Source organism: Lampris incognitus, chromosome 17 (genome assembly GCF_029633865.1).
Source record: "Lampris incognitus isolate fLamInc1 chromosome 17, fLamInc1.hap2, whole genome shotgun sequence".
Classification (NCBI taxonomy): domain Eukaryota; kingdom Metazoa; phylum Chordata; class Actinopteri; order Lampriformes; family Lampridae; genus Lampris; species Lampris incognitus.
This window is the reverse complement of record NC_079227.1, coordinates 7060465-7073222: the sequence shown is the minus strand read 5'-3', so window position 1 is coordinate 7073222 and position 12758 is coordinate 7060465. Positions and strand designations below refer to the sequence as shown.

General features: G+C 44.9%; 1 protein-coding gene across 1 annotated transcript in view; it reads left to right on the top strand.

Moving 5' to 3' along the window:
- med24 (mediator complex subunit 24) overlaps positions 1 to 12758 on the top strand; it is a 44149-nt gene that overhangs the window by 22434 nt on the left and 8957 nt on the right. The window contains exons 18-21 of the mRNA XM_056297335.1: positions 7221 to 7396; positions 7720 to 7984; positions 10785 to 10966; positions 11730 to 11823. Of these exons, the coding sequence (XP_056153310.1) occupies positions 7221 to 7396; positions 7720 to 7984; positions 10785 to 10966; positions 11730 to 11823 (717 nt within the window). The remainder of the gene's footprint in view (positions 1 to 7220; positions 7397 to 7719; positions 7985 to 10784; positions 10967 to 11729; positions 11824 to 12758) is intronic.

The window sequence follows — 12758 nt, the reverse complement described above, 5'->3', positions numbered from 1 at the left end:
CTGACTGACGGTGATGGACTGGTTTTTCATGAGTGACAGTGATGGACTGGTTTTTCCTGACTGACGGTGATGGACTGGTTTTTCATGAGTGACAGTGATGGACAGGTTTTTCCTGACTGACGGTGATGGACAGGTTTTTCATGAGTGACAGTGATGGACAGGTTTTTCCTGACTGACAGTGATGGACAGGTTTTTCCTGACTGACGGTGATGGACACTTTTTTCCTGACTGATGGTGAGAGACAGGTTTTTCATGACTGACAGTGATGGACAGGTTTTTCCTGACTGACAGTGATGGACAGGTTTTTCCTGACTGACAGTGATGGACTGGTTTTTCATGAGTGACAGTGATGGACAGGTTTTTCATGACTGACAGTGATGGACAGGTTTTTCATGAGTGACAGTGATGGACTGGTTTTTCCTGACTTACGGTGATGGACAGGTTTTTCATGAGTGACAGTGATGGACAGGTTTTTCCTGACTGACGGTGATGGACTGGTTTTTCATGAGTGACAGTGATGGACAGGTTTTTCCTGACTGACGGTGATGGACTGGTTTTTCATGAGTGACAGTGATGGACAGGTTTTTCCTGACTGACGGTGATGGACAGGTTTTTCATGAGTGACAGTGATGGACAGGTTTTTCATGACTGACAGTGATGGACAGGTTTTTCATGACTGACAGTGATGGACAGGTTTTTCCTGACTGACGGTGATGGACAGGTTTTTCATGACTGACAGTGATGGACAGGTTTTTCCTGACTGACGGTGAGGGACAGGTTTTTCATGAGTGACAGTGATGGACAGGTTTTTCATGACTTACGGTGATGGACAGGTTTTTCATGAGTGACAGTGATGGACAGGTTTTTCATGAGTGACAGTGATGGACAGGTTTTTCATGAGTGACAGTGATGGACAGGTTTTTCATGACTGACAGTGATGGACAGGTTTTTCATGACTGACGGTGATAGACAGGTTTTTCATGACTGACAGTGATGGACAGGTTTTTCATGACTGACGGTGATGGACAGTTTTTTCATGACTGACAGTGATGGACAGGTTTTTCCTGACTGACGGTGAGGGACAGGTTTTTCATGACTGACAGTGATGGACTGGTTTTTCCTGACTGACAGTGATGGACTGGTTTTTCATGAGTGACGGTGATGGACTGGTTTTTCCTGACTGACAGTGATGGACTGGATTTTCCTGACTGGCAGTGATGGACAGGTTTTTCCTGACTGACGGTGATGGACTGGTTTTTCATGAGTGACAGTGATGGACAGGTTTTTCATGACTGACAGTGATGGACAGGTTTTTCCTGACTGACAGTGATGGACTGGATTTTCATGAGTGACAGTGATGGACAGGTTTTTCATGACTGACAGTGATGGACAGGTTTTTCATGAGTGACAGTGATGGACAGGTTTTTCCTGACTTACGGTGATGGACAGGTTTTTCATGAGTGACAGTGATGGACAGGTTTTTCATGACTGACAGTGATGGACAAGTTTTTCATGAGTGACAGTGATGGACAGGTTTTTCATGACTGACGGTGATGAACAGGTTTTTCCTGACTGACAGTGATGGACAGGTTTTTCCTGACTGACAGTGATGGACAGGTTTTTCATGACTGACAGTGATGGACAGGTTTTTCATGAGTGACAGTGATGGACAGGTTTTTCCTGACTGACGGTGATGGACTGGTTTTTCATGAGTGACAGTGATGGACAGGTTTTTCCTGACTGACGGTGATGGACAGGTTTTTCATGAGTGACAGTGATGGACAGGTTTTTCCTGACTGACAGTGATGGACAGGTTTTTCCTGACTGACGGTGATGGACACTTTTTTCATGACTGACAGTGATGGACAGGTTTTTCCTGACTGACGGTGAGGGACAGGTTTTTCATGACTGACAGTGATGGACTGGTTTTTCCTGACTGACAGTGATGGACTGGTTTTTCATGAGTGACAGTGATGGACATGTTTTTCCTGACTGACAGTGATGGACTGGATTTTCCTGACTGGCAGTGATGGACAGGTTTTTCCTGACTGACGGTGATGGACAGGTTTTTCATGAGTGACAGTGATGGACTGGTTTTTCCTGACTGACAGTGATGGACTGGATTTTCCTGACTGGCAGTGATGGACAGGTTTTTCCTGACTGACGGTGATGGACTGGTTTTTCATGAGTGACAGTGATGGACAGGTTTTTCATGACTGACAGTGATGGACAGGTTTTTCCTGACTGACAGTGATGGACTGGTTTTTCATGAGTGACAGTGATGGACAGGTTTTTCATGACTGACAGTGATGGACAAGTTTTTCATGAGTGACAGTGATGGACAGGTTTTTCCTGACTGACAGTGATGGACAGGTTTTTCCTGACTGACAGTGATGGACAGGTTTTTCCTGACTGACAGTGATGGACAAGTTTTTCATGAGTGACAGTGATGGACAGGTTTTTCCTGACTGACAGTGAGGGACAGGTTTTTCATGACTGACAGTGATGGACTGGTTTTTCATGACTGACAGTGATGGACTGGTTTTTCCTGACTGACAGTGATGGACAGGTTTTTCCTGACTGACGGTGATGGACTGGTTTTTCATGAGTGACAGTGATGGACTGGTTTTTCCTGACTGACGGTGATGGACTGGTTTTTCATGAGTGACAGTGATGGACAGGTTTTTCCTGACTGACGGTGATGGACAGGTTTTTCATGAGTGACAGTGATGGACAGGTTTTTCCTGACTGACAGTGATGGACAGGTTTTTCCTGACTGACGGTGATGGACACTTTTTTCCTGACTGATGGTGAGAGACAGGTTTTTCATGACTGACAGTGATGGACAGGTTTTTCCTGACTGACAGTGATGGACAGGTTTTTCCTGACTGACAGTGATGGACTGGTTTTTCATGAGTGACAGTGATGGACAGGTTTTTCATGACTGACAGTGATGGACAGGTTTTTCATGAGTGACAGTGATGGACTGGTTTTTCCTGACTTACGGTGATGGACAGGTTTTTCATGAGTGACAGTGATGGACAGGTTTTTCCTGACTGACGGTGATGGACTGGTTTTTCATGAGTGACAGTGATGGACAGGTTTTTCCTGACTGACGGTGATGGACTGGTTTTTCATGAGTGACAGTGATGGACAGGTTTTTCCTGACTGACGGTGATGGACAGGTTTTTCATGAGTGACAGTGATGGACAGGTTTTTCATGACTGACAGTGATGGACAGGTTTTTCATGACTGACAGTGATGGACAGGTTTTTCCTGACTGACGGTGATGGACAGGTTTTTCATGACTGACAGTGATGGACAGGTTTTTCATGACTGACAGTGATGGACAGGTTTTTCATGAGTGACAGTGATGGACAGGTTTTTCATGAGTGACGGTGATGGACAGGTTTTTCATGACTGACAGTGATGGACTGGTTTTTCCTGACTGACGGTGATGGACTGGTTTTTCATGACTGACAGTGATGGACTGGATTTTCCTGACTGACGGTGATGGACAGGTTTTTCCTGACTGACAGTGATGGACTGGATTTTCCTGACTGACGGTGATGGACAGGTTTTTCATGACTGACAGTGATGGACTGGTTTTTCCTGACTGACAGTGATGGACAGGTTTTTCATGACTGACAGTGATGGACTGGTTTTTCATGAGTGATGGTGATGGACTGGTTTTTCATGACTGACAGTGATGAACAGGTTTTTCATGACTGACAGTGATGGACAGGTTTTTCATGACTGACAGTGATGGACTGGTTTTTCCTGACTGACAGTGATGGACAGGTTTTTCATGACTGACAGTGATGGACAGGTTTTTCATGAGTGATGGTGATGGACAGGTTTTTCATGACTGACAGTGATGAACAGGTTTTTCCTGACTGACGGTGATGGACAGGTTTTTCATGACTGACGGTGAGGGACAGGATTTTCCTGACTGACAGTGATGGACTGGATTTTCCTGACTGACGGTGATGGACAGGTTTTTCCTGACTGACAGTGATGGACTGGATTTTCATGACTGACAGTGATGGACTGGTTTTTCATGACTGACAGTGATGAACAGGTTTTTCCTGACTGACGGTGATGGACAGGTTTTTCCTGACTGACAGTGATGGACAGGTTTTTCCTGACTGATGGTGATGGACTGGTTTTTCCTGACTGACAGTGATGGACAGGTTTTTCCTGACTGACGGTGATGGACAGGTTTTTCCTGACTGACGGTGATGGACAGGTTTTTCCTGACTGACGGTGATGGACTGGTTTTTCATGACTGACGGTGATGGACTGGTTTTTCCTGACTGACAGTGATGGACTGGTTTTTCCTGACTGACGGTGATGGACAGGTTTTTCATGACTGACGGTGATGGACTGGTTTTTCCTGACTGACGGTGATGGACAGGTTTTTCCTGACTGACGGTGAGGGACAGGTTTTTCCTGACTGACAGTGATGGACAGGTTTTTCCTGACTGACGGTGAGGGACAGGTTTTTCATGACTGACGGTGATGGACAGGTTTTTCATGACTGACAGTGAGGGACAGGTTTTTCATGACTGACAGTGATGGACTGGTTTTTCATGACTGACAGTGATGGACTGGTTTTTCATGACTGACAGTGATGGACAGGTTTTTCATGACTGACAGTGATGGACAGGTTTTTCCTGACTGACAGTGATGGACAGGTTTTTCCTGACTGACGGTGATGGACAGGTTTTTCCTGACTGACGGTGAGGGACAGGATTTTCCTGACTGACAGTGATGGACAGGTTTTTCCTGACTGACGGTGATGGACAGGTTTTTCCTGACTGACGGTGATGTACAGGTTTTTCCTGACTGACAGTGATGGACAGGTTTTTCCTGACTGACGGTGATGGACAGGTTTTTCCTGACTGATGGTGATGGACAGGTTTTTCCTGACTGACGGTGATGGACAGGTTTTTCCTGACTGACAGTGATGGACTGGTTTTTCATGAGTGACAGTGATGGACAGGTTTTTCATGAGTGACAGTGATGGACAGGTTTTTCCTGACTGACGGTGAGGGACAGGTTTTTCCTGACTGGCAGCGATGGACTGGATTTTCCTGACTGACAGTGATGGACAGGTTTATCCTGACTGACGGTGAGGGACAGGTTTTTCCTGACTGACAGTGATGGACAGGTTTTTCCTGACTGACAGTGATGGACTGGTTTTTCCTGACTGACAGTGATGGACAGGATTTTCCTGACTGACGGTGATGGACAGGTTTTTCCTGAGTGACGGTGATGGACAGGTTTTTCCTGACTGACAGTGATGGACAGGTTTTTCCCTGACTGACGGTGAGGGACAGGTTTTGTTAGACAGGAGATTGGTATTCCAAAGTAATGGTCCTCTGCATTTTATGGCATATTGTTCAAGAGTTCTGTGGTAATACAGGAGATGAATATCCTTTACTTGTCTAGTTGGATATGAACAGACGTCAGATTTCATTAAAAAGAAGTTGTGAGGCATCTGGGTGGCGTGGCGGTCTATTCCGTTGCCTACCAACACGGGGTTCCCGGTTCGAATCCCCGTGTTGCCTCCGGCTTGGTCGGGCATCCCTACAGACACAATTGGCCGTGTCTGTGGGTGGGAAGCCGGATGTGGGTATGAGTCCTGGTCGCTGCACTTGCGCCTCCTCTGGTCGGTTGGGGCACCTGTTCAGGTGGAAGGGGAACTGGGGGGAATAGCGTGATCCTCCCACGTGCTACGTCCCCCTGGTGAAACCCCTCACTGTCAGGTGAAACGAAGCGGCCGGCGACTCCACATGTACGGGAGGAGGCATGTGGTAGTCTGCAGCCCTCCCTGGATCGGCAGAGGGGGTGGAGCAGCGACCGGGAAAGCTCGGAAGAGTGGGGTCATTGGCCAGATACAACTGGGGAGAAAAAGGGGGAAGGAAAAAAAAAATCGGTTCAACAACTGCATCACTTCTATGTGTTGTTTTGTTGTGTTCTGGGTATTCATGTGTGTTGTGGATTTGCTCTTGCCCCAGCAACCTCTGGGAAGAATAATCATCGGACAAATATTGGAGCAAACAGAGAATCTTTCATGCATCTGCAGATGGAGAGTCATATAGTCACAGAAGTCAGTCTGTGAGGATATGCTCTAACTTGAGCTGCAGGTAGTGGTTTTTTATAGAGCAGTCCGTCGCGTCATACCCTGTGTTTTCCTGCATTAACCAAGGTGTTGTCTTACAAAGGAATGCAGGTAAACATCTACGTTAATCATGTCCTGTGTCTGGTGTGTGTCTGTGGGTTCGTTACCCTTATCTTTGCTGTCCCAGGCCGGAGAGGCCCTCATGATTTAGTGAGCATGTGTGTCCGCAGTGTGTGGGATTTAGTGGCCATGTGTGGTTTGGTGAACAGCATCCGATTAGTCCTCATCGATGTACACGGATTTTTTTTTTCTATTAAATCCTTCACTTTATCTCCAACCCTGAATTTGTCTCTAAATCTGAGGAATTTTGCGATGAACGAGGATGTTGAAATTTGGCTGATTTAAAGGATATTTCCATATTTTTACCGCCTGGGTCTTATTTATGTCGTTTTTTTTGCCATTGTTCGTATCGGTTGCGATGTCATTTTACTCACGGGGTTGGTTTTGGAAATTTTGCAAGGACCACCGCTGAACAACGGTGTCTAATGGGGCAACACAAGCATAAGACATGTTTCAGCAAGTTCAGTTCAACCCAATTACCTAAACCAAGTATTTGGGAGGGAAAACTAAAGTGAAAGATATTACTGGAGATGTCCCATGTTGTCAATGGTCGATCGTATTGCTGATCTACTTCCTGGTTCATCTGCAGGAATGAGCAGCCTCTGAAGGCAGTTGTAACTATCCATAATCTACCCACCCAGCACAATAGAGAAGCCATAGATAATGGGCCATCATGGACACAGTCTCATGGAGACAGTTGGGGGGGTTGCTCTTTCAGTGACAGTTTTCAGACTTGTGTTCAGTTGTCCCATAAGACACCATTGTCAAGCTGAGTCCAGCAGTGGTCCTGTGTCCAGAATCTCCAAAATGAAGCTGGTGAATAAAACTATTTCATAATTGATATGCACGATGGCCAAAACTGCAAAAAAAAATTGAATTATTCTTTAAGCCGAGAGGTCTTCCTAATTCTCCTCCAGTGCATTTCCATCCAAAATGATGGGGAAATCTCTCTCTCCTCTTCCCCCGGGCACAGAAAATCACAGACAACATCAAGGGGAAGGTGTGCAGCATGGCCATCTGTGCGGTGGCATGGTTGGTGGCCCACGTCAGGATGCTGGGGAGGGATGAGCGGGAGAAGCCTCAGACCATGATCAGACAGCTGGTCACCCCAATTTATGGCGAGAACACTCTGCAGTTCTACAACGAACGGTAAGCATGGGAAAACGCACAACAAACACATCATTTCAGTGGTTTTGTTCTCGTTTTTTTTTTTTTTTTACTCCCACTTTGGAAATTGTGGTGTGATTTTTCTACCAGTTAAAGGATTTATAGCACATTTAAACCGTATTGAACATTTAGTTTCTGTATATCAGAGTGCTGAGGTTTTACTGTTTGTTTGAAGTTGGTTCAGACTGGTCCTGGCTGTGGTGTAGACTGAGTGAGGCAACGATCCTGCCTTAATAATTTAGCCTCAGCGCTTGTTACTTGTAGACATGACCAACAGTGTGCATGTTTCTGCCTTTGCTCACCAGGGTGGTGATCATGAGCTCCATTCTGGAACGCATGTGCGCAGATGTCTTCCAGCAGACGGGTCAGGTCCTACGGGCCCCAATGGAGGGCCAGGAACCCATCCCGTACCGCAACCTGCTGCCTTCCAAAGAGCCCATCGACCAGGCCCTTAGCAAGCAGTTCCAGGCAGTGCTGCGCAAGGGCTGGGTGGACAGCCGCGCTCTTCACCTGTTTGAGAGCTTGCTGCACATGGGAGGAGTCTTCTGGTTCACCAATAACCTGGTCAAGGTAAGCTCAACAGCAAGCAAGACTGGTTGAAGGACAGAGACTTGGCAGTTTAAAGAATGAGTTTTACTTTCCTCCACTCTTATACATCACGCTGTGTTTATTCCTCTTCTTAAAATATGTATTCACCACAGCCATTTCCATCTTTTTCGCAAAATCCACCACCTTCTGTCCTTCCACATTCCTCTCCTTGACACCATACCCACCCATCAACTCTTCATCATTCTGGTTCCCTTCACCAACATATATAAATGAAACAAATAAATGAAACTTACCAAACACTTCGGTAAAGTTGTAAATATATTCACGGATGTGAACTTAGCAGCTCAATAAATTATAAGCAAAACTGCACCTTTTTAATACTTCAGTAAGGTAGACAATGAGATATGTCCTAATTTTCACCAAAACGAGCCATCCTCCGAGCTGGACAAATAACATTGGTCTCTATGTATAGCCAGCTGTGAGACCAGTGGGCAGGGACTGTCTAAAAAGTGCAACACCGAAAAGAGATACTTCAAAAATATTCAATAACTTCACTCTTAACTTCACTCAAGGGCGGCACGGTGGCCCAGTGGTTAGCACTGTTACCTCACAACAAGAAGATCCTGGGTTCAAACCCCAGGCTGTCCCAGGTTCTTTCTGTGTGGAGTTTGCATGTTCTCCCCATGTCTGCGTGGATTTTCTCCAGGTGCTCCAGTTTTCTACCACCATCAAAAAGACATGCATGTTAGAGTTAATACTCCTGTCTGTGCCCCTGACCAAGGCAATGAAGAAGAACTGGAGTTGGTCCCCAGGCGCTGCAGCTGCCTACGGCTCCTGTACATTAGATGGATTAAATGCAGAGAACACATTTCGTTGTAACCTGTACAATGACAAAATAAAGTGGCTTTCTTCTTCTTTTACAGTGTAGTGTCCCCAAAGTCACTATACCTGTCTCCTGTTGGTTATACTATAACACTTGGTTTGGAAAATTTTGCTTTTGCATAGTTTTGGAGAACTTTTATTGAGAATAATATTCAATAACTTCACTCTTAAAAAGTTTAGTACAATCAAATTCAGTTCAACCACCAAACTAAGTCCTCTGCCAAATAAAAAGTGTTGAACGACTGCAGGCTAAAGAGGATTTTGTGTTCTCTGTAGGATTTGGGAATCCTGTAAGCACCAGGGTGTAACAAGCCTATAAAGAAGGCCACTCATCCTGTACTGCCTTATCACAAAAGACTGATGAATGGTTGAGTCATATTGTGATAAAAAATTGTCGGTGCTGACTTGCTTGTCTTCAGTACTGCTTTTGATGTTATTGACCATGAACTATGACTGAAAAAACTTTCGCCATATGGCTTCAGTGCAAATGCTGTCAGCTTGGATGAATAGTTACATGACTGACAGAATGCAGGGTGTTTATCATAATGGTAGTTTTTCAGCTACAAGAAATTTAGAATGTGGGGTTCCCCAAGGGGAGTTCCCCAAGGAAGTTGCTTTGGTCCTCTTCTCTTCTCAATATTTACTAATGCCCTGCCTTTGTTTTGAATAGGGCAGTTAGGATGATGTACACGGATGATTCAACATTGTAAAAGTCAACTGATAGTCCAGATGAACTAAATTAAGTTCTTCAAAGTGAACTTGAATGTGTGTCTAACTGGGTGGAATATAATAACCTTGTGCTAAATGTATCTAAAACAAAGTGCATTATCTTTGGTTCGACTTGTGCATTGAGGAGTGAGTTGCTTCTCTCCCTCTCAATGAAGGGTTTACCTTTCGAGCAGGTCCATGAAGCAAAGCTTTTAGGTGTCATCCTGGATGAACAGCTTACCTGGTTTTGTTATATTGATAAGATGGTATTAAAAATGGGAAGGGCAGTGTCTGTCATTAGGAGGAGTGCTTATTTCCTGACTAATTAATCAATTAAACAGGTTATACAAGTGCTGGTTTTCTCTCATCTTGCTACACGTCTAGCTCTTCACTGTTCATCCAGTGCAAGTGTTCAGGGCATGCATGATGTTCTCTCCTGGCTAAAAATTGAGGACAGATTTTTATGCAGTCTTCTAGTTTTCTTTCGAAACATTTGTACTCTAGCTAGGCCTAAAAGCTTATACTCAAAGATGTCATATGTTAATGACAGACGGTCATATACTCAGACAGGTAACACAAGGTCATGTAGTATTTCCTTCAACTAGAACTTGTGCAATACAGAGAACCATTTCATACAGAGCTACATCTCAATAGTTTGTTACCATGTTCCTTAACAAAACAACTAGTAAACTTATTTTAAAAAGTAGCAAAAAAAAGTTGATTCTCTTGAAAAGGTGATCTGATCTTGTTTGTTTGACCTGTATATTGTTGTCTGATGTATTATTGAATCTTGTTATTATAATGTAGACCTTCCTAAGGATCTTTTGAGTTTATTCTGTTCTGTTTGTTTTATTTTGCGCCTTGGAATACTTTCCTTTCCTCTGGTAAAAACAAAGTTTTGTTCTATTTTTTTTCTTTTTTTAATTTTAATTTGTCCCATCTCTTGTGATATTTGGCTATTTATAACTGGAGTAGTGGGTTGATAGACTGTCAGTAGATCTATTTATTATTAGTATGATTATCATTGTTATTGTTGGGAGGGTACTGAGTGAGTATGAGGTGACCTGGGAGGGTACTGGGTGGGTATGACGGGGATCTGGGTTTGGGTCAGAGGTATAGGTGATTTATTGTGGATGGTTCCTGTATGTTGTGTGTTAATGTGCTGCGTTTTTGCTACCTTCGTAGCAGCTAATGGGATCCAAATAAACAAATAAGGTGTCTCCTTCACCAGGAGTTGCTCAAGGAGACGCGGCAGGAGTGGGCCAACCGGGTGGTGGAGCTCCTGTACAGTATCTTCTGCCTGGACACCCAGCAGATCACCCTAACCCTGCTGGGCACCATCCTGCCCAACCTGCTGACCGACCCGGCCCACTGGCACAGCCTGGTGGATCCACCTGGCAATGCTCTGGCCAAGTAAGGATTAAACAGAAGTCTTACACACACACACACACATACAGTTTATACAATGTCTGAAGCTGAAAGTTTGACTGCAGCCTTTCACCCTTTCAATCAAACCATCTCCTCATTGCTCCGTAACTACAACTAGCAAAAGCAGCCTTCTGTGTTATCTGTTATCTGACTACTGCCACACTAATCCACACCATCAAACCACTGGTATATTCAACAACAACACAATGTCAATCACAACAGTCACATCATCGTCAGCTCAGCAGATCATCTGATGTTGTCATGCACATCATGTGACATGCTCTTCCTTGTTATGAACGTTAAACAGCATTCAAACCAGCACTGGAATGCGGTTCAGTGTAGACAGGGTAGTTCCCTATCGACGTAATACTTTCAGTAATAGTCAAAACTCAACAGAACGGTAAATAAGATAAAATACTAAATGAGAGAGTAGTAATAAAATAGAGAAACAGAATAAATAAACTGCAGCACAAACCTAGAAATACGTAAATTAAACAAAATAGAGTAGCATGACAAATATAAAACAGCGTAGCCGGAACAATAAGAGCCTCAGTTGTATTTACTTTCCCTGCTGTGGTGCAGTGCATTATGGGTAATAGAAAAAGATGATAGAGCAGCAAAATATGGAATACAGCATTACAGTAGAAATAAAAATGAAAAAGAAATGAGCAGCATCACAAAGATTAGAGCAACTTTTGGGACTCTGGTCGTTTCATTGTTTGTCTGGTAACCCCCCCCCCCCCCTCAGGTTGTGTGTTTGGTGTGCACTCAGCTCCTACTCATCTCACCACAAAGGCCAGGCTTCGGCCCGGCAACGCAAGAGACAGAAAGAAGATATCGAGGTGACACACACACACACACACACACACACACACACACACGTACGCACACCCACAGTTTTTACTTGTGTTGATGTTGTAGATGTTTCGATAACAAAACGTAAACTTTAGTTTGATACAGGCTCTACAGTGACGCTGTTCTCATCGTGCTTGCTTTGTACTTATCACATTTCATCACGTCGTAGTCATATTTACTGGCCAACATCAACACATGATATTCACTGTAATTTCTTTCTCCCCAGAATAGAATCTTTCCTGTTTGTCATATTAAAGTATCTAGGCGTATTCGTTTATTGATTCTTAAATTAGCTGACGAGACACTGATTATTTGAAGCTCTTGAGTCATTTTGTACGGAGGTAAACATGAATGTGCCACTCTCCCTTAAAGGCATACCGGGAAGCATTCTGCTGCTCGTGTCTTGTAAACTCCCCCCCCCCCCCTTTTCTCCCCAATTGTATCCGGCCAATGACCCCACTCTTCTGAGCCGTCCCGGTCGCTGCTCCACCCCTTCTGCCGATCCGGGGAGGGCTGCAGACTACCACATGCCTCCTCCGATACATGTGGCGTCACCAGCCGCTTCTTTTCACCTGACAGTGAGGAGTTTCACCAGGGGGACGTCTTGCATGGGAGGATCACGCTAATCCCCCCCAGTCCCCCCCCCCCCCGAACAGGCCAGAGGAGGTGCTAGCAGCAACCAGGACACATACCCACATCCGGCTTCCCACCTGCAGATATGGACAGTTGTGTCTGTAGGGACGCCCAAGCAAGCCAGAGGTAACATGAGGATTCGAACCGGTGAGCCCCATGTTGGTAGGCAACGGAATAGACCGCTACGCTACCCGGACGCCCTCGTCAACACGTCTTGAAAAGTTGTCCAGTCCTCTCTAGCTCAACAAGCCGTGAAGCCCACGACTCCACGTGGATTTTCAATCCCACC